Source organism: Dendrobium catenatum, unplaced genomic scaffold (assembly GCF_001605985.2).
Source record: "Dendrobium catenatum unplaced genomic scaffold, ASM160598v2 fragScaff_scaffold_361, whole genome shotgun sequence".
Taxonomy (NCBI): domain Eukaryota; kingdom Viridiplantae; phylum Streptophyta; class Magnoliopsida; order Asparagales; family Orchidaceae; genus Dendrobium; species Dendrobium catenatum.
In genome coordinates, this window is record NW_021318823.1 from 122494 (window position 1) to 137820 (window position 15327).

Sequence of the window (15327 nt, forward strand, 5' to 3'; positions counted from 1 at the left end):
GAATGTACACATGTTTGAGGAATTTTAAGTCAAGCGTGTCAAAAGCGTAGGTAAAGCGCAGGTAAAGCGCAGTCAAAAAGCACAGTAAAAAACGCACCTAAAGCGCAGTCAAAGCGCAATCCAAGTGATAAGTTTTCATTGGATGTCCGGACCTATTTTTAGGTCCGGTGATCGGACCTAATAATTTGCCCTACAAAAGACCGAGCGCTTGAGACCCTTGTTGCTGTACATACGGCTTCTCTCATGCATATCTCAGACGAGACAGTGACCTAGGGTAAATAAATCAAGAGCCTATAGTGCACAATATTTGGAGAGCTCGGTGACTAAGAGGAGCAGAAGGGCTGCTAGCTGAATCAATAACAAAAATCAGCAATATTCTCCACTGCTCAACAACTCAAGACATTTCTTCCTCCTCATATACTGACCAGCTAGTTCGTAGCGACGACCATTAAAGGGCTACGGCCGTAACCACCAGAAGCTAGTGGAAGCTACCTTCCACTAGAAATTCCTAGGCCCATCAATCATAATGCCTCCCAAATCCATAGGACTTTATAGAATTTTCATTTTTGCTCTTAGAAAATTCATGCATTCACTGTCCTCTTCATAAAATTGTGGAACTCTATAATTTTTCACAACTTGCTCTCATGTGAGAGTCCAAAGAGAGAGGCAATGAAGTACCGGGTTATTAGACAATGTGCCTACCTACAATCAAGCCCTAAGTTAGGTGTTGTCGTTTAATTCCAAACCAAATGCCGATGTTTAGGCTTCGAGTGATATGAGTTGCATTTCTTCTAGCTTTAGTCATGTATCATGATAAAATTGATATATGTTGTAAAAGCTAGCTCATGGTAAGTTTTAAAATATGCACATAAGTGAATTTAATTAATTTAATGAAATTTCAAATCATTGTGAAACTTTTCATATACCCCCAAAGGTTTATGTTGAAGGTTTCACAACACAAAGCTTTTGAATGATAATTCTTTCGTCTTAATATTTGAAACTCCTAAAGCAAATTATCTATACACCTTTACAACTCTTATATTATGACAAAATTAATCTAAAAGCTTTTTCAAGGTCGTAGCAACATCATCCACTAGCCACCACCGCCGGCCGCCAGCAGCCGGCCACCACCCACTGTCGGCCACTCCAAGCACAACTATTTTACACTTTACATAGCATTCATTTTACTTCAAACTAAATAAGAAAAAGTAAAGTCATGCATTCCATCCAAATAACTACAAAATATTCCTTTTACATTACATTCATTTTATACTGCATTTATTTTACATTGCATTTCTTTTAAAGCAACCAAACAGCCCATTAGTCTACATGACATTCTCCCATATGATAATACTCCCATACTTCTCTATTTTAACCAACTAATCTTAACTCCAAAAGCTTATACTCATCTATATTCCAATTTTTCTATTTAACAAATTCATTATGCTTAGGCTAACCACACTTAAGAATCACTAAATCATCCACTAACATTGAATGATAATTTATTAGTATTCCCACGGTCATATATTCCTCTATTTAAAATTAATTAACGTGAATGCATGTGCGTAAATAAAATTGTGTCATAGTAGATAAAACAAAAGTTTCCCCATATAAATCAATCATATCATCCAATGTTTAAATAAAACAATAGAAGACATGCCAATACAATAAACCCATATGCAGTCAACAAAGTTATGAATAGAGAACTCACAGTGAATTGATCTGGACGGCGACTTTGAGATGCAAGAAAACGCAATCTCATCGATGTTATAAGCTTATATTCTTTGTATAATGTATAGCATGTCCAAAAGGTAAAGACATAAGCCATGGTTAAATGTGCCCAAAACCTTTAAAAAAAAAAAGGAATTGTTACATCATTGTCATGGAAAACATTGAATTGTTTTATCAAGATGCAGACTGATATTATTTAAACTCTTATATGCAGACACAAGACAATTAATCAAGTAAACTTTAGACATAATTAAAAAGCAGTAGACCAATCTAATATGAATTAAAACTTTCAATCTGCACAAGCAAAATAATGATGACTCACTAGATGAAAAAATATTGAAAAATATTGCTCGGGGCAACCTCTTTTGCTCTTATTACTACTGCTACAGCTGTGGTTGGATCAAAGGTTGACCTCATTATCAACTAGAAATGAAAAGAGAAATTCTTCTAGAATGGTTAACCACATATGAAAATGCAAGTTGCTTGGCTTAAGCACATTCTATAAAATTCTTAAAAATGATTTTAAAGTATTGCAGCTATAGATCAATGATTATTTTGTTGGAGGTGAGCAAAACTGGGAAGTGGGATGATTTTTTTTTTTTTTTTCTGAATAACAAATCCAACCCCATGAAGCAATATAAAAGATTTCTAGCCACTAAAAATCACGCTCAAAAGTTCAAAAATCACTCAAAGCTTGTTACAAGTGATACCATCATATCCTTATGAAAACCTAACAAACATACAAAATAACTTACATGGGCATGTAAATTTGAACACAGACAAGTATATAATGGTATATATTTTGAACCAAAGGTTTATAAGCCTAGTGTCTAGTTAGATCAAAGGCTGGCCTCTTTATCAACCAGAGATGAAGAGAACCATTATGCTTTTAGTCCATTCAAAATTGCCATATAGATAGTTCAATCTTGTGGTGAGTAAATGTAAGTTACTTTGATCCATGCACTAAGTTGTCTTCCAAAATGATTTAGGCTTCGTTTGAGACAGCTTTTTATTGCTTCTTAAAATAAATTTTTCGTGCAAAAATTTTTTAGACTAAAAATTTTTTGTACTACAAAGCTGCTTTTGAAAGCAATAAAAAACTTTCGAAATGAAGCCTTAGATTATTTCAGTTATTAGCTTAGGATTTGTTTGTTTAGACATAAGCAAGTGGGAAGTGGTGAAAAGTGGGGTCACTTTGTCTACCTAATATAATAGTACATAAGACTTTTAATTATTTTACCTCACCCTCATGAGCTCCAAATTCTCTGCAAATAAATTAGAAGTCATAGTCACTTCCAAACGTATGCAATATACACACACATAAAAGATTAATAGCCCATGCACAAAGGGTATGTAGCTAGAAATGTTAAAAATTTAAATTAATAGTTATGATTTTTATATTTTCATGATTAATTATAATTTATTTCATGTCAATATATTTTGTTATTCTTGATAAAAAAATAATTCCGGTATAATAAGAAGGAGATCAAGTAGTTATATTACAATCATATATTAAAAATTATAATTGTAGAAACACATATTTAAGAGTTCAATCAAAAGAAGTTAGAGCAATCTAACATGCATATGAAAGTCATTTCAATTACTTAAAACAGATCACATAATATTGTGCATTTCAACAAATTCAATTAATTAATAATTTTTTGTACACCATACGAAAATCTTGTAAAACCAAAACAAATATGATTGAGTACAGTAAACATCAAGTTTGTTATCTAATATTTACATTAAAAAAAATTATAAATAAATTTAAAGATTATATTGTAGATTGAAAGACTGACCTAAAAGAACAATTTGAAGATTGTTTTTAAAAAAATATATTAAAAATATTTAGTAAATGATTATGATTTTAATGTTGCAGTAGCAAGTTATTACTTATTTATTAATATTTTTAATTTATAAAAAATTAAAATTAAAGTTAATTAATAGGCAGATAGAATAATTATATTGTTAATTTATTTTTATTTTTAGATAAGAATTATGAGAATAAATAAACTACTTAATTAAGATTTTAGGAAAAAAATAATTTAAGAGTTAAAAAAAGAGATGTTAAACTGACCTAACTTATGAAATTCATCTTAATTGCATTTAACGGATAATTTGTATGTTAAAAATTTACTTTAAAAAGTACTAAGAAAGTCATCCCAAATGAAACCTTAATTAAGAATGTTATGTACGATGTATAATAAAAGGTGACAAAGACAAAATTTTCCAAGAAAAGAAAAAATATTCATTAGAGAAATATAATAGAAAGACAAATGAGAAATATATACATTGCAGTAATTTTGTTGAGTAAACTTTTTTAGAAATTCATATCTATTATAAGAAGACATGGACAAGCTAAATAAATTAATTAGGCACTGAAGAAGTAGGGAAAAAAAATGTTCCATCCAAGATTAATGTAATGATTATTTGAGGAAATAAAGACATTAATGTGATAATATAACTTCAGTAACCTATAAAAAAAAAAAAAAAAAAAAAAAAAAAAACTTCAGTTACCTATTCTATAGGACTTAGATTGCTCAATACTAAGAGAGAAATCGATGCATCCATATATTTATGATTGTGTAATTATGTGATAAGCTAAGTAGGATCTGAAAATAATTTACAAATAAATGTGAAATGCATTAGATGTAAAAAATATAAGGAATAAAGTCATTAACTCCAAATTATTCACATAAAATAAATCTGAGGCACGAATAAAATAGCTCTTCGTAGTTATGTTTATTATTACATGATATATTTTGTTATATATTATGTCTTTAATATAAGGATTAAAGACATTACCGTGAAAATAGAACCTCAATAAGATAATCTAAAGGACTTAATTGGATTCCTCCATAGGCTAGTAATTATGTAATTACATAATAAATGTGAACTGCATTAGATGTAAGAAATATAAAGAATAAACTTCAAACATATGAAGAAGTACGTGCAATAAAAAATTTATTTTCCTTAAACAAATATGTAAGCTCCTTAAATATCATAATCAACGGATATGTACAAGTTGGTTTGCAAATAATAAATAACTAAAGCATTAATATCAAAAATCAATATGATTGATAAATTAATATGGAAAACTGATATTCCTTTGGATATATAACAACTAAAAAACATCTAAATTATAAGTCTATATGAACTACTTTATAAAAATTAAAAATAACTTAAAAATTAATATAAAAAAAAAATTCAAAGGTTAATATTATTTACGGCAGTAAACAGTGACGATAAATGAAGAATATAAACTAAAATAATTTAGAGCAATTAAGACAAACTCACACACATTACCTCTAAGTGATAACAATAGAAGAAAATTAGAAATTAAATTATCAAGTAATATATAGTATTTGGTTATTGATTAAAATTTAAATTTTAAGTTTTGATGTTGTTCAAACGTCCAATTGTACTAAATTGAAAAGCTTATAGATCATAGCATTCGTTTTTTGCATTGTTGGAAGGCGATCAGAAATCAAACTTTTTTTATTAAAATTAAAATATTATGTTTCATAAATTAAATTCAAGATGATTGTGTTAATGTAAGGTTAATAAAAATCAGATATTATAAAAAATGTGTTTAAAAGTTTGAGGATGCATTACAACGGATAGTATCTGCGTTTTGTTTGATATTCAAAACATTAACATTTAATTTTATATCGATTTTATAAAATCTTATTGTCCGGATATAAATATTAGTATTAATAATAAGTTAGCAATAAAATCTTAAGCAACAGGTGCTTTATGCGGATAGAAACCAAAGGTTAAGATTGAATATATGCAAGAAAATCTAAATTGACTGTATGTTGCCAATTTAGTGAGAGTATTATATTTCTCTAATTTAATTCTAAATAGGGTTGAGAGAAGGCTAAGAAGATTGATAGTTTTTAAACTATGGTATATTGGTAATAGTACTAAAAATGGTCTAGATGTGATTATAGATAAGAGTTTAAAGGATAATGTTGTAAAAATTAATAGAATTAGAGTTATAATTATAATTTTAAAGATTGTTATTGATGCTAAGATTATTAATATTATAAGTGCTTATACTTCTCAAGTACGTTTGGATATGAGTTCAAAATTAAAATTTTGGAATGACCTAAGAGAATTATAACAAAATATAACTCTCAAAAAAACATTTTTATTAGAGGAGATTTAAATGGATATGTTGTTAGAGAAGGAGATGATTTTAAAAACATTCATGGTGGCTATAGGTTTGGAGCGATTAATGAAGATGATAAGGTCATATTATTTTTCTCTTTATCTTATAATTTTGTAATTGCTAATACCTTGTTTAAGAAAAGAGATAATCATCTCATCACTTATAAAAATGGATATAATAAAACATGGATTGATTATTTTCTTATAAGAAAAATATATCGTTTAGATTGCAAAGATGTGGGCTCCGAAAATTCGGCCCCGGCCTCCGCCCGCATTGTGTTTTTCTTTGGCGAGGGGAGTTTTAACAGAATTAAGTTATGGGGTAAATTTTGGAAGGCATATGAGTTTGTAGATAAGACACTACCCAGAGATTTCGCCCTCATTTTGCGAGGACTTTATGATCTGAGTTCTGGTTTCCTATAGGCGCAAGCCCCTATAGTTAATTACCCCTCCCAGTAACGAGAGAGAACTTTCAATTAAGGCTAGTCGTCGATCAAATACATAAAGAATATGTGTTATCTGGCATATAGTAGCAGCGTTGGGCATTGGTATTTGAAAAGGGTTTATATTTAAAACTGGAAATTTCATCATCTTACACTTAAAGAAGATGGTGGGGGAATGGATGATGGACCCAATTAAGATCCCATGGTTCAGTCGTCCCGAGCCATCATGGTCCCTGGTCTACTTAGTCAAAGGAGATAGTCGACCCAACCTGACAGAAGGATCCTTATCGGCAGCCATGGGTTGCTTCGTCCAAGGGTACCTTGTAGACCTGGGGTGAGTATTTGCTTAAGGGAACAAATTTGAATTCACCTTAGCTAACAGAGGGCTTCGTACCCTATCAATCATATCCTATTGATTCATATCTCAAGGATTTGATGTCAGTAAGGAACGTATTGGCTCTGGTTATAACCGGTATTTCGTGATGTCATTTGATGGCAAAATCACTCGGTTCAAAAGGCCCCCAGTCATAACCGTTTATCCTAGAGTGACATTTGGCGGCAAAACCGTTAGTTAGAGGACACATATCACATCCTTACTGACAGAAGATTGTTTGAGAATGGATCCTAGTGATATTTTTGACCAGACATTTAGCTCTATGTGAGCTGAAGTTATATTTGAATTTGTCCACCTCAACAAACTATTGCAGAGGATGGATGAATTTTTCTTTAAGCAATTTGATGATTTAATTTCAAATTTAAATATTTGGGTTATGATGATTTTTGGACTTTTAGATTTTTGTGAGCATTTGGGATAGCATTTGAAATTAACCATTCCGGTTAAGATAAGCATTCAACACAGCCATCATCAGGGTATGAGGGGTCATTTCCATTTGATTAAACCTTGTCGACCCCAACAATTTATCGATAGGGGATCAGGTTTCGTCGGCTTTGTGCCTTTGTTAGTAAATTTTTATTTTTATAGGTCTTGAAGGCCTAATATGAATGTATTAAAACAAATATATTGATCCCATATATAATTGCATATTTGTCCGATGATTTGAACCCTGTCAACTCCTATCTACCTACTTAGGAGGATCAGGTTCTATAGATTTTATGCCTTTATTAGTGAATTCCCTTGATTATAGGCCTTGAAGACCTAATATGAATTTATTAAAATAAATATATCGGTCGCCACAACCATGAATTTGTTGAATTGCTTAAACCCCGTCGACTCCTATTGATCCGTATAAAAGGAACAGGTTCGAACTTGGATTCACTTATTAACCCGTGCAGCATCCCTAGACGTCACGTGTGTATTTAAAACATGCTAGTCGGGGCCCATGCGGGTGTTTAGGGGCATTTTATAATTATTTGTTGAACCTTATCGACTCTCATTTACCTGCTTAGGAGGATCGGGTTCAGATTTATTGACCCGCGCAGCATCCCTAGACGTCATATATATGAATACATCACGCTAATCGGGGCTCATACGAGTCGCAACTATTTTTACCCCTTTAGTGTACCTATGTGCAAACAAATTAAAGTGCATATATGGGGGTATTCTTGGAATATTTATAGATGCCTTCAGTCCGCTTGTATGAATGATATGGATTCGGTGGCGTGGCTTTATACTTTAGTCATTTTCCCGTTGCATACAGGTAGACTGTCATGCACTACTTGCATGATTTATGCAAGTATATTGTAGTGCACTAACGAATCTCCTACTTGGTTGTAGATGATTGCATCTGTTGCAGTGCTTCTGTATTCGCTCACAATCAATTTATTGTATGTGCAACAACTTCTTATAGCAACTCGTATGTATTTGCAATGTAGTCACTTTGCTTGTGGATAATATATTGGGAGTCAACGGGTCTTCTACAACAACTGGTAAGATTCCATGTTTGTTATAATTCTACAGTATTTGCTCATAGATGACATGTCAAGTCCACGACAAGTCTTCTACGATGGCTTATAGGTTCTTTCCTCTGATGCACATCACCTGGCATTCGCTTGTAGATAACAAGTTCGACGTATAAATAATCATTATCTTTTTTGACATTTATATCTCGTTTGACAAGAAAGCTTTAAAGCATTGGTAGGAAACTAAGTAGTATTTAGTTAATGTATTGGTCCACTCGTCAATTGCTATTGATAATAATCAAAATCTCCATCAATTAATTTTCTTCCTTTTTCTTATGGATATAGTGTACCTCTCATACATGTGTTGATTGTATCTCTTGTTGCCAACCCCAAGCAATCATCGGTGTGCAATATATCTTTTCCATCACATCGTCATTAGTTCTATTGTCGATTGAAAATTTGCACTTCAACTGGCATGACATTCATGACTCAGTCATAACACCTATTAAAGGTTTTGGATTGTAGCTTGTAGGTAAATTGCCATACTTTTTGCTAGCTCTATTGATCGTTGCTCGAGGGTACATCGCTTGTTGTAAATGAGACATTATGATCCAATGGCCTCCACCCAATACAATGATTTTGATATAAAACCATATTCTTCATGCTCTTCTTATTACTTGTAATCAAATTGTACTTGCAAGTTCTTTGCGATAAACTTGAGATCAAGCTCATCGATCCCTCCTCTCCATTTGAAATAATTGATACAGGTTGATCACTATTGCTCACATAGATTTCATCACACTTGTAATGAATTTGCATATGAGTCTTTGCTTGCTTGGATAAGATTTAGGTGGATCACCTTCCTTAATTAGCATTTGCATTCCAATTGGAATGATAATTCTATTGGGACGTTGATTATCCTTCAAATCAAATTCTTTATAACTCCTCTATTGATGCCTATTTGAATACACGTCAAACCAAATACCGGCTCATCACATGATATTTTGATCTTGTTTCATAGGTAGCAACCTAACATCCATGTCATATAAATTTTTATTAATAATATAAGGAATAATAGAATCATAATAAGTAATATTATGGGTAAAGTTAGCAGCCAACATTTGTTCAAGTTAGCTCCTTTATGATTCATTCAAGTTCTTTTGTATTTGTTCAAGTTAAAATGTAATTTTCATGTTCTTATTTATCGTTCCAATCTTGCTCATTTGGATCGAATGAAACTCAAGTTCATGCTTATTTTAATTTTATCTCTCTTAGGTTCAAGTCTATATTAGTTATTTGGAATCAGAAGTATGTTCCCTACTGTCCAAATCAAACTCAAGTCTGAGTTCTCTCAAATTCAGTTCGAGTCTTGTTCAAGCAGCAAGCTCAAGTTCTATGTCCCCTGTGGTCCTTTGAGTTCAAGTTCGAGTTCAAATTGAGTTTATGTCTGCCACACTTAGTTCATTTGAGTACAAATCCACAAGTCCTCTGCTCAGTTTGTTGTTATTTGCTAAGTTCAAATTTTGATCAAGTTCATTTAAGTTCAAAGCAGGTCTCATATCCACCTGAAATTTCAACAACCTCCTAGCATCTCCCCTGTTTAGGGGAAAACTACAGGAATATGGGCCTTCCCACCACGCTAAGAAAAGCATATATGATAGGTGTCCTTGGACGAGGGCACCGCGGCCCTTTTTCTTTGTTCCCCACCACGCTAAAAAAAGCGTGTATGGGTCTTCTACAGGTACCTACTTAAAAAGACAGTTATTTCCCCGCAAGCAGGTACTTATGGGCATAGTTGTCAATGGCACAAAATAGTGCGCGCTATAGCGCACGGCACGACTCGGTGCACCTACGGCGATATGTTCATGGCGCGGCACAGGTACTAAAAATAGCGCGCGCTATTTGTGTCACATGTGCGCCATGGCTCGTAGCACAAGGTGCAAAATAGCGCGCCAAATTATGTTTAGTAATATTTAGTATACTTATGAATATTTTTTAAATTTATTTGTTTTTATTTTAAAATAATATTATTTATACTTTTAAGATAGAAAGAAACTTTCTTTGGCTGACCTAATTTCACGAAAAGACCTCTCTGCTTCCGTCAAATCCATCTGGTTCTCTCCGTCGAATCCAGCCGCTGCTTTCGTCATTCGCTCGCGCCTTCTCGTAGGATCCGTTCGCTGCTTTCGCCGTTCGCAGGATTCCGCGCTGCTTCCGCCAAATATGTCCCGCAGACCCCCACAGTTTATTTTTTTCCGCCAAATCCTATTCTTCTGCTTCCCTCGAATTCGTCCCTCAGAGGTATGATTCCCTCATAGTCGTTTGACCATTTCCTTGCATTTTAGGGGAACCGTAGGCTGTCATCAAATCTTTGGTGCTTTCAATTGTTCTTTTAATGTAATGCATATATTTTTGGAAAGATTTTTTTTAAGGAATTTAATTAAAGATATGCAAGTTTTGTTGGGTTCTTTGTTAGGTAAACTCAATTTCTTATAGCACTTTATGTTTTATCTTTTGCCTTTAGCCTCATACCTAATTTTATTCAAATCGATTTCCATGAATGAATTTCCCTAGATATAAAGCTAATTGAATTAAGATAGAAGTTTGAGGATGACACATTGCTAACAATTTGGATATGAAGTATGAACATATACAGGAATGTCTATAAGTGATTAGTTTGTAACAAAAGAAATGCCTCATTGGAAGGATTTTTATGTAGCCTATAGGGTTATTTACTTATTTATGAGATAAACTCAATATTTTATTGAAAAATTTGTTACAAAAATTTTTATTGAAATATGTAGTATTTGAATTTGTTTGCTTTTAGGTGGTCATAAGATGTCAGATTCAATTCAATCTTTAAAAAAAGATCTAGCATGGAAATATGCTATTTTGATAAATAAATTTGACAACAACAGTGTGACATGCATTTTTATGGTAAAATAACAAAATGAGAAATTACACGCCACAAACAACACCTTGTTGGAGGTTTTACGAATATAAGGCCGTGCTCTAACTGTCCTGAACACGTGAAGTCTGAAATTAAGGCATCCATGTTGAAAAAAAAAAGATTTAAAGGAACATGTTAATGAGAATGTGCATAAATCAAAGAGCACTTGCGAAACCCACAAAGACTCATTTTGCAACAGCTTTCTTAACTTTATAACATTTTCATCAACAACAATTGAACTTGAAGAGAATGTTTACATGTGAGGAGTTTATCTTGGGTCATTATGCGAAAGAGGCTAAAGCAAAACAATCTCAACATACAATCTTACAATAATCATTTTGGAACACTATAGTGTATGCCTTAAAAATAGCTGGTCCTTTATTAAAGGTTCTTAGATTGGTTGATATTGGAGAGAAGAAACCCCCAATGGCTTATATATATGAAGCAATGAATAGAGCGAAAGAGGCAATTACTGCAAGCTTTAATAACAGTGATAAGTATGATCAAGTTTTTAAAATTATTGATAGAAGATGGGAAGTGCAATTACACCGGCCTCTACATACAGCAGGACATTTTTTAAATCCTAAATATTTCTTCAATAACCCTGATGTTGCCAAGGATAAGGAAATAGCTGATGGTCTTTATCAATGTATTGGAAGATTATCTCAAGATGTAACTGAAGAATATAAAATCGATAATGAATTAAGTTTATACATTAGAGGTGAAGGGCTATTTGGCATTCCTCCAACTGTAAGACAAAGAACTACCCAATCTCTAGGTATCATTATTTATAAAAAAATTAAAACTGATTTGCATGTATATAATATTAAAAAAAAAATTCAATTCTTACAGCTGATTGGTGGTTGGCATATGGATAAGGAGCTCCTAATTTACAAAGATTTGCTATCAAAGTCTGAAGTCTAACATGTAGTTCATCCGGATGTGAACGTAATTAGAGTATTTTTGAACATGTAAGTATTTTACAATGTATGTGTTACTTTTTATATATGTTTATAATATAGTAAGGTAATAATATTTTATTTTCAGCATCATAGCAAACAAAGAAGCAATTTGAATCATGATCGTTTAAAGGATTTAGTTTATGTGAAATATAATATAACACTGATTCGAAGATTCAATCATCGTGATGTGATAGATCATATTTTTTTAACTGAGATAGATGACGCAAATGAGTGGCTAACAGGAAAATTAGATGATGAGTTTAATAAAGAAAATGACTTTATTGCTGAAGAGGAAGATTTAACTTGGATAAGTGTTGCTAAGATCTAAAGGGAAAGAGAAGGAATCTTCAATCCGGCATGATGTTGCTATTGAGATTGAGGATGACGAGGGTGATAAAGAGGCTTATGAAATAGGAGACAATGTTGATGAAGATATTTTAACATTTGTTAGTGATGATGATTCCCAAGAAGAGTAGATTAAATTCTTTTAAAAAAATAATGTAATATTTGAATTATGAGATTTTGGGATGTTTCTTACTCGAACTTATACATGTTATGGTTATCTTTCATTATTATGATAGCTTGTCTTTCATTTTTAATGATATTTCATATTTATGCTTATTATTTTATAATTCTTATTTAGTTTGCGCCATGTCCAAAAAGGTACGCGTTGCGCCGTGCGCTATGCGCCATGGCTCCAAAGGGACCTTTACGCCTTGGTGCGTCGTTCGCCGTTAACAGGTATGCTTATAGGTATCCTCACTTCGTCGTATGCATCGCACCAGGTTCCCATCCCACCACGCGAAAAAAAAGTATATATGGGTAATTTTCTAGTGCGCCACGAACGCTAAAGTAAGAGATTTTAGGTGATCATTCGATTAGTCGAGAGCACCGCGACGAACTTCCTCCCACCACGCTAAGAAAAGTGTGTATAGGTAGTCGTTTTTTCGCGTTGAAAGCGTCGAAAGATGGTTCTCGGAGTTTTGAGGTTTAAAGGGGTTATACCTTTGCATGTGGACCGGTGGCGGCGGTGGAGGCGATAATGAAAAGTAAAATACATAAAAAAACTCTCTTTTTATTTTTCTTTTTTATTTTCTTTCTTTCTTTTTTTTTTTACTCTCTTTATATATATAGTAATTATAGTAACAGTAAATAATAATAATTAAAAACTAAAGATACAATCAAATGCTACCTAATTATTTAAAGAGTTTGATATATGCAATCGAGTAGAAGACCAAGTCGGCTATATGGATTCGATCGGGCTTGCAGATGGAGAGATCGGGTTGAGTCCTTTAGTTCGGTAGATAGAAGGTTGGGTATAAGGCTTGAGAGGAAATCAGGTTCGTGGCTTAGGCAAAGAGGGAGGAAGACGGGCTTGAGATCGTCGGCTTGGATTGGTTCGGCATTTAAGGCGACCTCTCTCTCTCTCTCTCTCTCTCTCTCTCTCCCTCCCTCCCTCTCTCTCTCTTTCTCTATCTATCTTTGTATAGGCCGAAGGATTAGGGAAGGTGCAGAGGGTCTTCGGCTTGTGTTTGGAGGTCCGAGGACAGGGATACGAAATGAGCATATACATGAAAATGTTGGAATATCTCCAGTGGAAGATAAGATTAGTTAGAGTTGTCTTAGATGGTTTGGTCACATAAAACGATGGCCTTTCGATGACCCAGTTAGGAAAGTAGATGTATTGGATTTAACTTATGTTAAGAAAGGTAGAGGTAGACCTAAAAAGACATGGTTAGAAAATATTAAAAATGACCTTTCTTTATTTGCTTTAAATGAGAATTTAACTTTTAACATGGCACAATGGGGAAAAAGGATTTATGTAGCCGACCCCACATAATGGGATAAAGGCTTATTGTTGTTGTTGTTAATTATATAAAATGGATCCCAATTTAATCCTTGAGGGTCATTTGGGATCAACTTTTTATAATCGAGGCACTAAATTGAAAAAAATAATAATATAGGACTAAATTCAACACATGGGCACATATGAATAGTTGGGGGACTATTTCAAGCTTTTGCTTGAAATGAAACATTAAAATTTAACATGGGAAAAATCACAAACAACTTTTATAGTACCATCAATAGTAGCAATAGTAATAGTAGTAGTAGTAGTATATATAATACTTGATAATATAACAATTGATTATATGCAAAAATAATGTCCAATTCATAAAATGAATCTGATAAGTGGAGCAAAGGTTCGACAAAGTTGTCATGCCTATAAGCAAAAAAGTGATGACTTTAACCAACTTATAGTGAAAAGTTAGCAAAAGTTGATTGGGTCAAAATTTTGTATTAAAGTGGCTTAAAATAACAATGGCAGATAAAATTGTTGAGTTGAATAGTATAATAATGGGGTAATTACTATTAGGTTAATTATATTTGAGAATATTATAAATGTGGTTAGTGTTGATGCTCCTAAAGTTGAATGAGAAGATAGTATGAGAATTTTGATTTTGAGAAAATATGAATGAACTATTACAACATATACATAAGGAAGAGAGGATAATTATTGGAGGTGACTTAAATAGATATGTAAGTTCTAGCACGTGGTCTATGAGAGAATTCTCTGTGGGCATGAAATAGGAGATAGAAATTTAATGAAATTATACTTCATTTTGTAGAAGGACGTGACCTTACAATAGTTATAGGTTATAAAAAAAGGCTCCAAAAGGGCCATTGATGTGAAACCAAGCAAGGAAAATAAGAACTGCTTGGGGATTTTAATATTTGATTAGTAAAGCTTTGCTAGTTATAGACTTTGTGTTTTCCCAAGTTAGGTTCTTAGAATTATCAATTAGAAATTATGTAAGGCATGCGATTACAACTAGATTAACGGGATGCTCTCAATTTAATAACATTAAATAGAGAACGTAATGTTATGGCAAAAATACTAATACACAGTTTAACAAATAGATTTGCTCACCTTGGGTCCCTCACTCACACTTGTGGTGGAGATACTTTAGTGGAGGAAGATTGAGAACAAACTTAGCGATGCCACTAGAAGACAAATGACGCCCAAGGTGTAGTTCGTTGGAGAGGTGGTCGGTGGCGGGGAATCCACGAGTTGACTAGGGAGTATCCAACGCCCGGTAGGCATGTGCTCTTTGATGGAAGGTACCAGCGTGAAGAGGATGCGATTTAAATTATCTTCCACGGCATCCACGTCTAGGTTCACATCGAAGAAAGGAGATTCGAGAATGTT

General features: G+C 32.9%; 1 protein-coding gene across 1 annotated transcript in view; it reads right to left on the bottom strand.

Annotated features, from left to right (window-relative positions):
* The window catches only part of LOC110110689 (CSC1-like protein At4g02900), a 46409-nt gene that overhangs the window by 22797 nt on the left and 8285 nt on the right, over positions 1 to 15327 (bottom strand). The window contains exon 3 of the mRNA XM_028693759.1: positions 1712 to 1847. Coding sequence (XP_028549592.1) covers positions 1712 to 1847 — 136 coding nt within the window. The remainder of the gene's footprint in view (positions 1 to 1711; positions 1848 to 15327) is intronic.